The following is a 15,695-nucleotide window of genomic DNA, read 5'->3' as shown; positions in this document are numbered from 1 at the left end:
CCCCGACCTTATTATCGAAACGAAAGATGGACGCCCATCTTGTTTCGATAATACGGGTTTCCCCACCCCTTCGCCGGGACGTCCTTAGAGCCGGGCGCCTTTAGAGATGGTCGTCCCCGTTTGATTATGCTCCTCCATGTAACAATGCCAAGCCCATCATAAGGCATCAAGACAACATGGTTTTAACTATTCCAGGTGAGGACACCATGCATGGTAGCAGTACCGAAATGACAACTCTGAGAGTTCAACATACTGCAAAACATATATTTGAATACTAATAATTTAGATATATAATAGGTGGCAATTCTATAAAAGTTCACCTAAATGTAGGCGTGACAAAGAAGCGCGCTTAGGATTAGATTCTATATATGGCACCTATAAAAGCACTATTCTATATGCCATGCTTAAGGTTAGGCAAGGTTTATAGAATAGTGCTTACGCCCGGGACTCGCACCTGACTTTAGGCGCAGCCATTTGCAACAACTGAAACATGGTGCAAATGTACACGCCTAGTTAGGCGCATATCCACGTTATTCTATAGCAACGTGTGTAAATGATAGGAACACTCCCTTTCCGCCCATGACCCTCCTAATTCTGCACCTCTTTTTTTTGTTTTTTTTAAACTCATGCCTAAATTTTTAAGTGTGTAAGTTTCTATCAATTCTAATTAGTGCCAATCATGACTTGTTCAAAAAGCCAATTACTGGCACCAATTGGCTCGTTATGCAATAAAATTGGGCCCGTGTCCAAATTTGCGTGCGTAATTTTGGGCAGCTTTTACAGAATTAGGGAGTTAGTGCCTATTCTATATTGTGGAGTTAAGTTGCACCTAACCCATTGCAGAATAATAGCGCAAAGCCACTTTGGCATGCCAAAACTTAGGTGTGACAGCTTATGCCAGTTGGCCCACCTAAATATGCCTTGCAATATGAGCAGGGCCGGTCTTAGCAATTGTGGGGCCCTGTGCAGACCAGTTCAGTGCCTCCTCCCCCACCCCCCCTGGCTACTTGCTTAGCCCTGTCCCTTTACCTAGTCCCACCCCTTTTGACAGAACTGTTTTTTTTTAATTAATGTGCACTAGGAGGGGGGTCCCCGAGCCTCAGAGGACCCTGCCCTCTGTCCCCCCCTTGTCTTGGGTATCGTGCCATGCCCTCCCCTCTCCTCTGAGCCTCAAGGTACCCTTCCCGAACCTACCTTAATGTATCTTGGTGGTCTAGTGGCCTCTTCAAGGCAGGAAAGAGCCCCACTCTCTCCTGCCCACTGCTACATTCTTCAAAATGGCTCCTGCTTGAAGTCTCGGCAGCCATTTTGAAGAATGCAGCAGCAGCGGGCAGGAAAGAGTGGAAGTCAGCCACCCTAGGAACGCCATTGTTTCTAGCATGCTGGCAGTGGCCTCTCTAGACAGAGATATTTGCTGTGGCAACAGGGGAGCAAGCTAGGTATTGGGGGGAGGGCAGCAAGCCAAAGCTACATTTCTATATATAACCCCCTGCTCCACTTTTAAATTAGCAATCTTCTATACATAAAAGAAACCCTCCTCCCTCCAGCCTGTTTAAATTACCAGGTAAACACCATCATTATAATTTGATAGCATCATTCAGCAAATTCTTCTATGTGGGTATGAAGTTTGAATTCTCGACAGGATTGGTCAGAATCTCAATATAAACCTGGAAGCTCCAGTTCTGTATCACAAACTCCATATTCCCCAAGAATGAATCTACCCCCTTAAACTGGCCACACAAAAAAGTATTCAAATTATGATAGTCAACTCAGGAACAGTACATGCTCCTTCCTCTGCCAGATACTTTGTTTAAAGTAGATGGGTTTTTGTTTGTGTGGTGATTCTACTGCAGTGCTTCGCCACCCAGTCCTTGGGGAACACCCAGCCAGTTGGGTTTTCAGGCTATCTACAATCAAGATGCATGAGATAGGTCTGCGTACCAAGGAGGTACTGTATGAAAATCTCTCTCATGCATATTCATTGTGGATATCCTGAAAACCCAACCGGCTGGGTGTGCCCAGCACTGCTCTACCAGAAGTGGAGACCACACTAAGCTCCTTTGAGCAAGGACCGTCCTTCTTTGTTAATTTGTACAGCGCTGCGTAACCCTAGTAGCGCTCTAGAAATGTGTAGTAGTAGTAGTCCTGAGCATTTTTATTTTTCAAACAGACCAGACACTTTGAAAAAATAACACAAAACCCTGCAACCCATAATAGCCCCAACCAACCTACGAAGACAAACCCTAGAGCACCAATATACCTACTACTGGAAAATTGGAACATGATGGACTGTTACAGATTCCTATACAGACACCACATGCCAGCAGAATCCTTCACCTCAGTTGCAGATGCAGAACATAACTCTCAACTGATACAAATTAGGGAACAACAAAAAATATGCAGACAGAAACTGAAAGCAGAGATACCAAACTCTGCATGTCGTGGAACACCAGAGAAATAGACTAGGAGACTAGGAGACTGGGCGTCCAAATGGCAGATGAAGTTCAATGTTGACAAGTGCAAAGTGATGTATGTGGGAAAGAGGAACTCGAATTACAGCTATGCCATGCAAGGTTCCGCGTTAGGCGTTACAGACCTAGAAAGGGAGCTGGGAGTCATCGTTGATAAGACGTTGAAAACTTCTGCTCAGTGTGCTGCAGCAAAGAAGGCGCACAGAATGTTGAGTATTATTAGGAAAGGGATGGAAAACAAACACGCGGATGTTATAATGCCGTTGTATCGCTCCATGGTGAGACCGCACCTCAAGTATTGTGTTCAGTTCTGGTCACCGCACCTCAAAAAAGATATAAAGGAATTGGAGAAGGTGCAGAGAAGGGTGACGAAAATGGTAAAAGGGATGGGAGGACTTCCCTATGAGGAAAGGCTAAGACGGTTAGGGCTCTTCAGTTTGGAGAAGAGGTGGCTGAGGGGTGATACGATAGAAGTCTACAAGATAATGAGTGGAATGGAGCGGACAGATGTGAAGCGTTTGCTTACACTTTCTAACAATAATAGAACCAGGGGACATAAGATGAAGCTAGAAGGTGGTAGATTAAAACAAATAGGAGAAAGTTTTTCTTTACTCAGCATGTAGTTAGACTCTGGAACTCGTTGCCAGAAAATGTAGTGACAGCAGTTGGCATTGCTGAGTTTAAAGGAGACAGATTCCTGAAGGAAAAGTCCATTGAACATTATTAATTTAAATTTTTGTTTTGTTTTTGGGTTTTTGCCAGGTTCTTGAGGCCTGGATTGGCCACTGTCGGAGACAGGATGCTGGGCTTGATGGACCCTTGGTCTTTTCCCAGTATGGCGGTGCTTATGTTCTTATGTTCTAAAGAAATGCGTTACAGTGCAAAGTAAAGCTGACAGATGTAAATTCTCAACACCGACATAATGCAATCACTAAACTGAAAATAAAATCATTTTTTCTACCTTGATTTTATTATTCCAATCATCTTGTTCCCAATCAATGGTTCTGCTTTCCTCTGTCTGTGCTCTTAACTCTGCTTCCAGGGCTTCCTTTCCATTTGCTATTTCTTTTCTTACCTCCTTTCTTCTTCACTTCCTACCTTTTATGTCTGTTTGGCACTGATCTTTCACATTCAGCTTTCTTCAATTTTTCTGCCTCTTTCTCAAATCTATTTAGCTTTTCCTTTTCCCTTCATGTGAGACCTGTCTCCCCTCTTCCCTTCATATACAGCCTTTCATCCTCTCTTTTTCCGTCCATTCCATCCATGTGCATTTCCCCATCTCCCTTCCTTTTCCTCCTCTCCCAACCCTCCTATTCAAGTGCAGCATTTCTCTCCTCTCCCTTCATGTGCCGCATTTCCCCCTCTTCCTTTCATCCATGTGCATTTCCCCATTTCCCTTCCTTTTCCTCCTCTCCCAACCCTCCTATTCAAGTGCAGCATTTCTCTCCTTTCATGTGCCGCATTTCCCCCTCTTCCTTTCATCCATGTGCATTTCCCCATCTCCCTTCCTTTTCCTCCTCTCCCAACCCTCCTATTCAAGTGCAGCATTTCTCTCCTCTCCCTTCATATGCAGCATTTCCCCCTCTCCCTTCCATTCATCTGCATTTCCCCCTTTCACTGCCCATGTGCAGTCTTTCTCCCCTCCCTTCTCTGTACTCTTATCCAAATGCAGAATTTCTCCCTCTCTCTTCTCTTCCATCCATGCGCATTTTCCCCCTCTCCCTTCTATTAATATGCAGCCTTTCTTCCTCTACCTTCCCTGTCCTCCAATTCAAGTGCAGCATTTCCCCCTCTTCTTTCCCTCACAATTGCAGGAATATGTTGTTTTTTTTTCTTATCTTTTCACCTGTCCCTTGCATTTATAGTCAGACTCCTTCTTCCTTGCCCAGATTTACTCCATCTGTCCCCCCAAACCCTCTGATTCACTGACCTGCTTTGTCTTTCCATTTTTCTTTGATCCAATAGGTTTACATTCTAATGTCCTCATTTACTAATATATGTTATCGCAAACCCTACTATTTTCAATAGGGCCTATTTCCTGACTAACGTGTTTAAATCAAATTAACATGCCTTCATACTCTTCCCTCCTGCATATCCAGCATATTCCTTTCCATTTCCTCTGTCACACACCACCACCCCCGGCCCTACAAACTTGTGTTGATGCCAGGCCACGGCAGCTCCGTGGCTTTTCTACCTCTGCTAGTTCCTGCCCACACGGCAACAGGAAGTTGCAACAGAGAGAAGGACCCGGGGGCTGCCTAGAGAGAGGGAAGGAAAAGGAAGATGCCAGACCAGCAGGAGGGAATGGGGAAGGGAGAGGGAGGTACGGAGGTAATAGCAGACTCATGTGCTGATTTTAGGGTGGCAAGTACGAATTGGGGGGGGGGCATCTGCCCCCCTTGCAGTCCCATAGCAGCGACTATGCATGCTGGGCTTGTAGTGCCTGCCCTTCTTCTCTCCCCTAAGAGCATGGTGGTAGCAGCCTTCTGACCTAGCAAGTTGTGTACACCTCCAAAATTCACCATAATTCCATCATCTTTTTACCCTTTACTGTTTATCCTCTACATCTATTACCCACCACCTGCTATTGCTGTTCAGCATTATCTCTTAGCTCATCCAGTTCCCTGAATTCATGGCACAGTGGTTGAGATTGGTAGCAGAAGCTACATTGCCCGTCAAGCAACAAACGTCTGTGCATCTGTGAACGAAAGAAGAGCGGGACTTGGGGGTGATTGTGTCCGATGACCTTAAGGTTTCCAAACCAGTAGCAAAAGCAACAGTCAAAGCCAGAAGGATGCTTGGGTGCATAAGGAGAGGGATGACCAGCAGGAAAAAAGAGGCGATAGTGCCCTTATATAAGTCTCTGGTGAGGACCCATTTAGAGTACTGTGTGCATCTACAGAAAGATATAAACAGGATGGAGTCGGTGCAGAGGGCGGCTACAAAACTGGTAAGCGATCTTGATCGTAAAACACATAGGGACAGGCTTATGAACCTCAACATGTATACGCTGGAAGAGAGGCAGGAGAGAGGGGACACGACAGAGACATTTAAATACCTCAGTGACATTAATGTACAGGAGGTGAGCCTTTTTCAAATGAAGGAAAACACTGGAATGAGAGGGCATATGATGAAGTTAAGAGGAAATAGGCTTAGGAGGAATCTAAGAAAATGCTCTTTCACGGAAAGGGTGGTGGATGCGTGGAATGGCCTCCTGGTGGAGGTCGTGGAGATATGGACTGTGTCAGAATTTAAGAAAGCATGGGACAGGCACATGGGATCCCTTAAGAAAAGGAGGAGTTAGTGGTTATTGAGGAAGGGCAGACTAGATGGGCTAGTTGGCCCTTACCTGACATAAAATGAGAATTATAAAACACAATCCACTGTTAAATATATAGAACAGATACAACAAATGTTAAATAAAACATACCTTATAAGCCAGCAAAACAGATAATTTTCATTTTGCTTTTTTAATTTTATTTTTAATTAACTAGTCTTTGTGTCAGGCCATTTTTAGTTAATTGTAATATACAGTGCTTTTTTTGTAGAAAAAAAGGTGCCAGTACTCATTGTGGGCGGGGTCACCACACATGGCACCGCCCCTATTATAGCCACACCCACATTAGTCACACCCCTTATACCAGCCATGGCGCATATAAACAGACATCATTGAAAATATAAAACTAGTATAGGAGAAAAAATAATGTGATTTCTTTTCATTATAAATAATTTCTGTAAGCTGTTACAGCTCCAGTATACCCAGTGCAAAATAAGACAAATTCCAAACACTAAAATGAAAATAAAATGATTTTTTCTACCTTTGTTGTCTGGTGACTTTGTTTTTCTATCCATATTAGTCCCAGTCTCTGATTCTGCTCCTATTTGTTCTCTTAACTCCATTTCCAGGGCTTCCTTTCCATTTATTTCTTTACTTTCTTCCTTTCTTCTTCTTTTGTTGCCCTGCATCCATAAGCAAAAGCTGGGTCCTCCTCCATGGAATTGACTGGAGGAGGTATAACATGGATCCAGCTTTTGCCTATTTTCTCCATCCATGTGCAGTTTTTCTCCTCTTCCCTTTCCCTCATCTCCATCCATGTGCATCTTCTTTTTTCTTTCCTCCCCTCCATTCATGTCCAGCACTTCTCCTCTCTCCTCCCCTCTATCCATGTCCAGCATTTCTCATCTCTCTTCCCTCCTCTGTATCCATATAAAGCAATAATTCTCTCTCCCCTCTCCTCCATCCAAGTCAGCATTTCTCCTCTCTCCTAGCCAACTCCTCCATCCATCCATGTCCAGCAATTCTCCTCTATCTCCTGCTCTCCTCTCCATCCATTTCTAGCATTTCTCCTCTCTCCCCTCTCATCCATGTCCAGCAATTCTCTCTTCCCTGTCCTCCCCTCCCCATCCAGCGATTCTCCTCTCTCCCCTCCATGTCCAGCAATTCTCTCTTCCCTGCCCTCCCATCCCATGTCCAGCAATTCTCTCTCCCCTGCCCTTCCCTCCCATCCCATGTCCAGCAATTCTCTCTCCCTTGCCCTTCCCTCCCATGTCCAGCAATTCTCTCTTCCCTGCCCTTCCCATGTCCAGCAATTCTCTCTCCCCTGCCCTTCCCTCCCATGTCCAGCAATTCTCTCTCCCTTGCCCTTCCCTCCCATCCCATGTCCAGCAATTCTCTCTCCCCTGCCGTTCCCATGTCCAGCAATTCTCTCTCCCCTGCCCTTCCCTCCCATCCCATGTCCAGCAATTCTCTCTCTCTTGCCCTTCCCTCCCATCCCATCAATTCTCTCTCCTCTGCCCTTCCCTCCCATCCCATGTCCAGCAATTCTCTCTCCCCTGCCCTTCCCATGTCCAGCAATTCTCTCTCCCTTGCCCTTCCCTCCCATCCCATCCCATGTCCAGCAATTCTCTCTCCCCTGCCCTTCCCTCCCATCCCATGTCCAGCAATTCTCTCTCCCTTGCCCTTCCCTCCCATCCCATGTCCAGCAATTCTCTCTCCCCTGCCCTTCCCTCTCATCCCATGTCCAGCAATTCTCTCTCCCCTGCCCTTCCCTCCCATTATTTCCAGCGATTCTCTGCCTCTCCCCTGCCCTCCCATCGACGTGCGATTTTTCCGTCCCTCCCCTGCCCTCACCTCTCCCATATCCAGCGATTCTTCGTCCCCCAGCGTCCTCCTTCACTGCCTGCCAGCCAGCGTCGGATGCAGAAGTGAACGGTGCAGGCAGCGATTGGCTGGCAGCATCGTAGCTTCCCTCTGCAAGTCCCGCCTATAACTTCCTGTTTACGCATAGGCGGGACTTGCAGAGGGAAGCTACGACGCTGCCAGCCAATCGCTGCCTGCACCGTTCGCTTCTGAGTCCGACTGGCTGGCAGGCAGTGAAGGAGGACACTGGGGGACGAAGAATCGCTGGATATGGGAGAGGTGAGGGCAGGGGAGGGACGGAAAAATCGCTGCACGTCGATGGGAGGGCAGGAGAGAGGCGGAGAATCGCTGGAAATAATGGGAGGGGAGGGGAGGAGGAGAAAAAGGTGCCGGTACGCCGTACCGTTGCGTACCGGCACAAAAAAAGCACTGGTAATATATACACATCCTTTAGATTGGTTGTTGCAACTCCCAGTTTTAGTTTTTGCTCTGTATTTATATATTTTGTATGTTTTTAAGTTTTTTATTAAGAACCCCTGATGAAGGTTTGGTATGTCGAAACATGGCCCATGTTGGTTTTAGTGCGTCAGCACTGAAGAATAAACTTTGATCTTCTTGAACATTGTGGTTGGCTCATTCCACTCCTGTGCAGTTAGTTTCGGCATGACGTGGGCCTGGGACACATTTTAAGGCCACAGGTATGTACAGTTTTCATTGCCCTTCACATTGTAGGGCTATGTAGTGAGAGAGATACATTTGCAGGAAATATCACGTAATGATTCACAGAGTTCCCTTTAGTTAAGACCTTCCAGAGTGCTACGTGGAAAGAAATCGGGCTGTGGAACTCCATAAAGGTAAGTCCCCTAGAGTTTAAATACGTAGTGTGATTTAAGCTGGATTCAACACAGAGAATGTTTAACAAAATAAAGTACTCATTCTGATTGATTGGAGGTTTTATGCCAATGATGCCAGTGAAGTGGATCCTGCAAAACAAGGAGTTATTTCATGCCACGTCAGGCTTTTCCTCCAATCTTAATTAAGACTTCAATACTAATAGATGTTACCTAAAGAAGGAAGGACTTTATTGTGTGATCTAAACCAATCAGAGACATGAACTCCTTTTTTGGATATCATCCGTAATCTATAAAGCACAGCCCCACTCCCGAGAGTGCCCGAATCATGCTGGCTGCATGTCCTACGTAGTGCACAGTGCTTTCAGATGAGAAATCCCATGCCCCTGAGCTGGCATCAAGCCAGACACCTGGAGTAACTTACTGCTTGTAGTAAAGTTAAACTCCCCCACCTGGGGGAGGGGCTCTGCATCTTGAACAACATGTAATACTCCCACTGTTCGGAAGGCCGGATCTATCGCCGATGAGCTCTCATTCATGGTGACATCACTAGCTCCAGTGATCGGATTGGTTGGAGGTCCACCGGTGGAAACCTCGAAATCTGGTGGGATATCATCTATGCAATCTGCATTTGGCTAAATGAAAACAAAAACAAAATGATCAGTTTGAACTTTAAAATAAATGTATTCAAATTTAGAATTATAATTAAACATTTAAAAGATATCATAAAGAAGGTACTGAAAGAACAAAAAATCCTATATGCAAAGTAAATGCCACAACTTTTTTCACTCTTCTCAATTATGGATGAAAACTTGCTTGTTTCAGAAATATATCTTGCATTCGCATATTTGATAAGGTTTTTATAATTTTTTTTTTTTTAATTTTCCCCCAGATGATTGTTTCTGGGGGAAAATCCATTTCCGTTGTAAACCTAGGATCTATGATCTGATAGGTTTCTGAGGGAGTTTTCTCCTTGTTTAAAATGCAAGTTTGAAAAAGCTTTATATCAGGGGCGTAGCCAGACAACAGATTTTGCGTGGGCCTAGGCAAGAAGTGGGTGGGCACCAAGTGTTCTCCCCCACCACCAAAAAAAAATCTCTCAGCTGGTGGGATAACACTTCTTTCCACCTTGGCAGTGGCGCTAAAAACTGAGAATGTGCAGGTGCCATTATCCTGGAGAGTAGCGTTTTCGTTACCATCAGCTGGCAGAGATTGGGATCCCTACCAGCTACCACTAAACATGTATTACTGTTGGGTGGGCCTGAGCCCTAAGTGGGTGGGCCCCGGCCCACCCAAGCCCACCTGTGGCTACACCACTGCTTTATATACTAGTGTTTTTCACAAGTTTTGTATGAACTTACTCACCCCCCCATTCTGTCCATTCTACACTTGAAATACTACCAGACACCATAGTTATTTAACAGACGGCTTAATCAACAACACATTGTTCAATTGTTTCGGCTTATAAAAAAATACAGGGCTAGATTCAGAGACAGCGGAAGACCTTTTTGATTGTAGGGAGTCAAACAAACCAATTGTCGGCCCCACCCCCATTCCGTCTAGCGGCTGATACTGTGTTGGGCAACATATTGGCGGGGCCGTGGCCGCAGTGACTCACCCTATTCCAGTGGTTCCCAAACCTGGTCCTGGAGGCAACCCCTCAGGCTATCCACAATAAATATTCATGAGAGATTTGCATGCAATGCTTCCTCTGAAAGTCAAGTCTTTCTCATGAATATTCATTGTGCATGGCCTGAGAACCTGATTGGCTGGGTTGCCTCCAGGACCAGGTTTGGGAACCAATGCCCTATTCCAATGCCAGTGGCTAGATTTACTAAAAAGACTGCTACTGTGTTACGTCGTAATATTAAAATATAGTGATTTCGCTTAAATTTAAACGGGTATTTGTAAGCAAAACAATGGAAAAATTCTGCCTCCTTATTCTGTGCAACACACCATCCACACATCAGGAAAAACTCATACGCTGCAGTCAAAAAAACAATTTTAAACCCCCATCATAGGAGCCAACTTTTCAAAATGATTGGGGGGTGCTGAAATTTTTTATTTTTATGTTTTTACAGGTGGTGCATTCCCCCCTCCCCCTCCATCCCCCTCCCTCCCCCCGTCCTCTCCTCCAAGTTCCAGGCCCCCCCCCCCTCCCTCTGAGTTTGGCAATTAAAATTCAATGCGAAGAAATGCAAAGTGATGCACTTAGGGAGTAGAAATCCAAGGGAGACGTATGTGTTAGGCGGGGAGAGTCTGATAGGCACGGACGGGGAGAGGGATCTTCGGGTGATAGTATCTGAGGACCTGAAGGCGATGAAACAGTGCGACAAGGCGGTGGCCGTAGCGAGAAGGTTGCTAGGCTGTATAGAGAGAGGAGTGACCAGCAGAAGAAAGGAGGTTTTAATGCCCCTGTATAAGACGTTGGTGAGGCTCCACCTGGAGTATTGTGTTCAGTTTTGGAGGCCGTATCTTGCGAAGGATGTTAAAAAAATGGAAGCGGTGCAAAGAAAAGCTACGAGGATGGTATGGGATTTACGTTCCAAGACGTATGAAGAGAGACTTGCTCACCTGAACATGTATACTCTGGAGGAAAGGAGGAACAGGGGTGATATGATACAGACGTTCAAATATTTGAAAGGTATTAATCCGCAAACAAATCTTTTCCGGAGATGGGAAGGCGGTAGAACGAGAGGACATGAAATGAGATTGAAGGGGGGCAGACTCAGGAAAGATATCAGGAAGTATTTTTTCACGGAGAGGGTGGTGGATGCTTGGAATGCCCTCCCGCAGGAGGTGGTGGAGATGAAAACGGTAACGGAATTCAAACATGCGTGGGATATACATAAAGGAATCCTGTGCAGAAGGAATGGATCCTCAGAAGCTTAGCTGAAATTGGGTGGCGGAGCAGTTGGGGGGAAGAGGGGGTGGTGGTTGGGAGGCGAGGATAGGGGAGGGCAGACTTATACGGTCTGTACCAGAGCCGGTGATGGGAGGCGGGAAATACTGCTGGGCAGACTTATATGGTCTGTGCCCTGAAAAGGACAGGTACAAATTCAAGGTAAGGTATACACATATGAGTTTGTCTTGGGCAGACTGGATGGACCATGCAGGTCTTTTTCTGCCGTCATCTACTATGTTACTATGTTACTATGAGTGCCAGTCCCAACCCCAGTCCGACCTCTTCTCCCACAACAGTCCTCCGTCGGTCCACCCTCGCCTTCCTGCGTGCCGCCCAGAATTTTAAAAGTCATCTTACCTCGGGGTCCCGGCGGCAGCAGTGAAAGGCGAGCAGGCTCGGCGCTTCAGCCTTCCCTTCTCTCGTCTCAAATCTGGTCACGCCCTCAACCAGAGCTGAGACGAGAGAAGGGAAGGCTGAAGCGCCGAGCCTGCTCGCCCTTCACTGCTGCTGCCGGGACCGAGGTAAGATGAGTTTTAAAATTCTGGGCGACACGCAGGAAGGCGAGGGCGGACTGGCAAAGGGCTGTTGAGGGAGGGCGGGCACCGAGCAGATTGGGCTGGCAAAGGGAACTTCCGGTTCCGACTTCCGGCGGGTGAAAATATTGGGGGTGCTCGAGCGCCCACAGCACCCACGGAGTCGGCGCTTATGACCCCCATTACGAATTAACCTAACAGTCCACTCTCGACCTGGCTCAGAAAACACAGGGTACCAGAAAAGTAGATCAGTTTCAGTTTACTAGAAAGGAATTTTCAGCACTTATCAAATGAGAATACAGTGTTTGTATCAGGTTTCTGTCTTGAATCGATACAGAACACTATGTACAGCTCTAGTCTAATGACATAAAAACAAAAACAACTGATTTTCTTAAAATAGCAATACTAATAGAAAAAGTGCAGTAAAATCATAAGTACAGCCATATTGGGTTGGACCAATGGTTCATCTAGCCCAGTATCCTGCTTCTAACAGTGGCTAATCCAGGTCATAAGTACCTGGCAGAAACCCAAATACCAATCCCCGGGCAAGCAGTGGCTTCCCCTTGTCTGTTTCAATAGCAGACTATGGACTTTTCCTCCAGAAACCTGTCCAAACTTTTTTTTTAAACCCAGATATGATATCCACAGTTACCACATCCTCTGGCAATGAGTTCCAGAGCTTAACTATTCACCGAGTGAAAAAAAAAAAATATTTCCTCCTATTTGTTTTAAAAGCATTTCCATGTAATTTCTTTGAGTGTCTCCTGGTCTTTGTACTTTTTGAAAGAGTGAAAAATCGATGTACTTTTACCCATTCTACACCACTCAGGATTTTGTAGACCTCAATCATATCTCCCCCTCAGTCACATCTTTTCCAAGCTGAAGAGCCCTAACCTCTTTAGCCTTTCCACATACGAGAGGAGTTCCATCCCCTTTATCATTTGGTCTCTCTTCTTTTGAACCTTTTCTAATTCCGCTATATCTTTTTTGAGATACGGTGACCAGAATTGAACGCAATACTCAAGGTAAGGTCACACACGGAGCAATACAGAGGTATTACAGTATTCTTGGTCTTATTTACCATCCCTCTCCTTTTTAAAGGCAGTTCTGTAATTGAGCACGCACAGTTACGCACACCTCCCAGGTAAGACAGGGCTGCTAACAAGCTCCACGTTCTCAGGAAAGGTTAATGCACACCTGGGTAGGTTTACTTCCCTATGCGTGCATGGGCTTCTCATCTTGCTTTTCTTATAGAAATCATAGCTACAAATCCAAGCATACAGTGGGATACAACCAGGATTAGAATTGGCTTGACAGGCAGAAATGAAGCCAGTTAACACCTTTTAAAATATTATAAGGACAGGGCGGGGGGGGTTGAATGTTAGGGGGGTTGGAGTTGTGGAATAATATAAAATCTATAAAGGTTGAAGTTCTGTCTGTTTACTCTGATTTGGCTAATATACGCCCTGCGTATTAAGAAGTGTTCAGGTTGTTTGAGTGGAAAGTAGCACCACACAATGTACTAGCGGCTAGCCACACTCCTAAAGATGTGCGTTAAGTGTATATGGACTGTACTATGACCAGGGGCGTACCTGCGTGGGGCCACAGGGGCCTGGGCCCCCGCAGATTTCGCCCTGGCCCCCCTCCCCGCCGTCAACCCTCCCCCGCTGCTTACTTTTGCTGGCGGGGGGCCCCAACCCCCGCCAGCCGAGGTCCAACCTGCAGTCTTCATATTTCGTCTTCCTCCGTGGCCATGCTGCAAGGAAGTAACACTGCAGTGCTAATTCGCTGAATCCAGTTCAGAGTCTGACATCGCAGCACGTTGTACGCGCATACAACGTGCTGTGATGTCAGACTCCGAACTGGATTCAACGAAGCAGCACTGCAGCGTTACTTCCTTGCAGCATGGCCACGGAGGAAGACGAAATATGAAGACTGCGGGTCGGACCTCGGCTGGCGGGGCTTGGGGCCCCCCGCCAGCAAAAGTAAGCAGCTGGGGAGGGATGACGGCGGGGAGGGGGGTGGAGAGAGGCGGCGGCGGGGGAAGGGAGGCAAAAATGTGCCCCCCCTCTCTGGCTCTGGCCCCCCCTACCGCCAGATTCCAGATACGCCCCTGACTATGACCTGTATGATGTGTTATGTATCAGATTCTCTGTATTACTTTTCAATAAAGACTTCATAAAAATTAAAAAAATATATATATTATAAGGAAATATTTCTTGTATAGGCGTAGTTAGGGGTGGTGCCCCAAATGTTGCAGGTGCTAATGATGAACTGATCCCCCTGCCCCCCCCCCCCCCCCCACTACTGATATGTTTTCCTTACCCTCTGCCCCTCTCCCAAAAGTAAGTAGGAAAACTACATTAATGATTTCTTTACCAGCAGTCTCCAAGCAGAGCTCATGGAGGCCAGAGGATTATGGTAACTGAATTCAGGAAAGCACAAGATATGCAAAGATGATGCTTAAAAGATGGATCTGAGGAATTAAAGCAGAAGACTAGCTAGTTTTTTCTTAATATTATACCGAGAACAGGCCACATGGCCCTTATCCGCCATCATGTTTTTATTACTGTGAATGACGTTTAGTATGCATGAACTCTTAACAGCTGGAAGCCAGCTGTATCCAAATCTAAAACAAAATAGGACTATGGTTTTTCTTCTGCATTTAATTATTTCCCACAATCACAACATGTACCAAATGAACTCTCTGACTCCGGTTGGGGACATGAGGTTAACTTGCTGTGGTTCCCCCCCCCCCCCCCCCCAAGTTCTCACCATCTTTATACACTACTGGAATCAACTTGAGGGTTTCCCCAGAGGGATGGTCAACCTACAGTACTTGTTGGCTTAAAGCAACCTTAGTAGCAAAACTTAAGTAACTGATTTGACAGTGAACACAAAAATTATTTTCTTTTAAATGTAATGTATGAGAATAACTGTGTTTTGCTCTTGGGGGGGGGGGGGGGGACTGGCAGAGAGCTCACAAGAATGGTCCCAGGCAGGTGGTCTACAAGGGCCAGTTTGGCAGGGAATGTGAGTAGACCGGCAAAACAGAGTACAGGAAGCCCTAACGGGTGGCTTATCATTTAGCACACACTAACACCTTAGTGAAAGGACCCCTTAAGTGTGTCTCTGAGCTCTAGACCAGTTTTGCAATTGCTGTTATTTCCTGATGCTTATTTTTGTATTTTTCAAAGGTTGTAGGGTTTCTACACCAATTCCAACTTTCTATTTTGGGGCAGGTATATTTCTGACTGTTTTTACTGGCTAGGAATGGCACTTGGCTTGTTAAATGGCACTTAACCAGCTACCCAATGATATTCAGCAGGGGATAACCAGCTATGCCCTGCTCAACATTGCCAGTTAGTGGCTAGGAGATAACCAGCTATATCGCCCGATATAGCCAGTAATCCTCGAATATTCAGCGCATAGCCAGTTCTTGTAAGCGTCCAGATCGAGCCTGGTTTAAACATAACTGGCCATCATCTAATATTAACCCGACCACAGATAAACCAGATATTCAGTGCCGGTCACTGGAAACGGTCCGGTGTATAATCATAGCACACTACAAAATCTATCAATTGTTTCATATATACTCAACATTTTGTAAATTTATGATTCCACATTTTTCTATTGACGACAATGCAACGAAAATACATCTTGCCAAATGTGTACTCAGAGGAAAAGTAAAATATAAAAATAGAAACAACACGCATCGTAAAAAGAGGGTAAAGTAGTCTGTCATCAAAATTTTGTATTACAGGTATCCCCACTGCATTCCTTATACAATCACGA

General features: G+C 45.8%; 1 protein-coding gene across 1 annotated transcript in view; it reads right to left on the bottom strand.

The window, feature by feature from the left end:
• The window catches only part of RNF150 (ring finger protein 150), a 264,735-nt gene that overhangs the window by 22,714 nt on the left and 226,326 nt on the right, over positions 1-15,695 (bottom strand). Inside the window, exon 6 of the mRNA XM_030191700.1 lies at positions 8,887-9,097. Coding sequence (XP_030047560.1) covers positions 8,887-9,097 — 211 coding nt within the window. The remainder of the gene's footprint in view (positions 1-8,886; positions 9,098-15,695) is intronic.

This window comes from Microcaecilia unicolor, chromosome 2 (assembly GCF_901765095.1).
Source record: "Microcaecilia unicolor chromosome 2, aMicUni1.1, whole genome shotgun sequence".
Lineage (NCBI taxonomy): Eukaryota > Metazoa > Chordata > Amphibia > Gymnophiona > Siphonopidae > Microcaecilia > Microcaecilia unicolor.
This window is presented reverse-complemented; position numbering and strand designations above follow the sequence as displayed.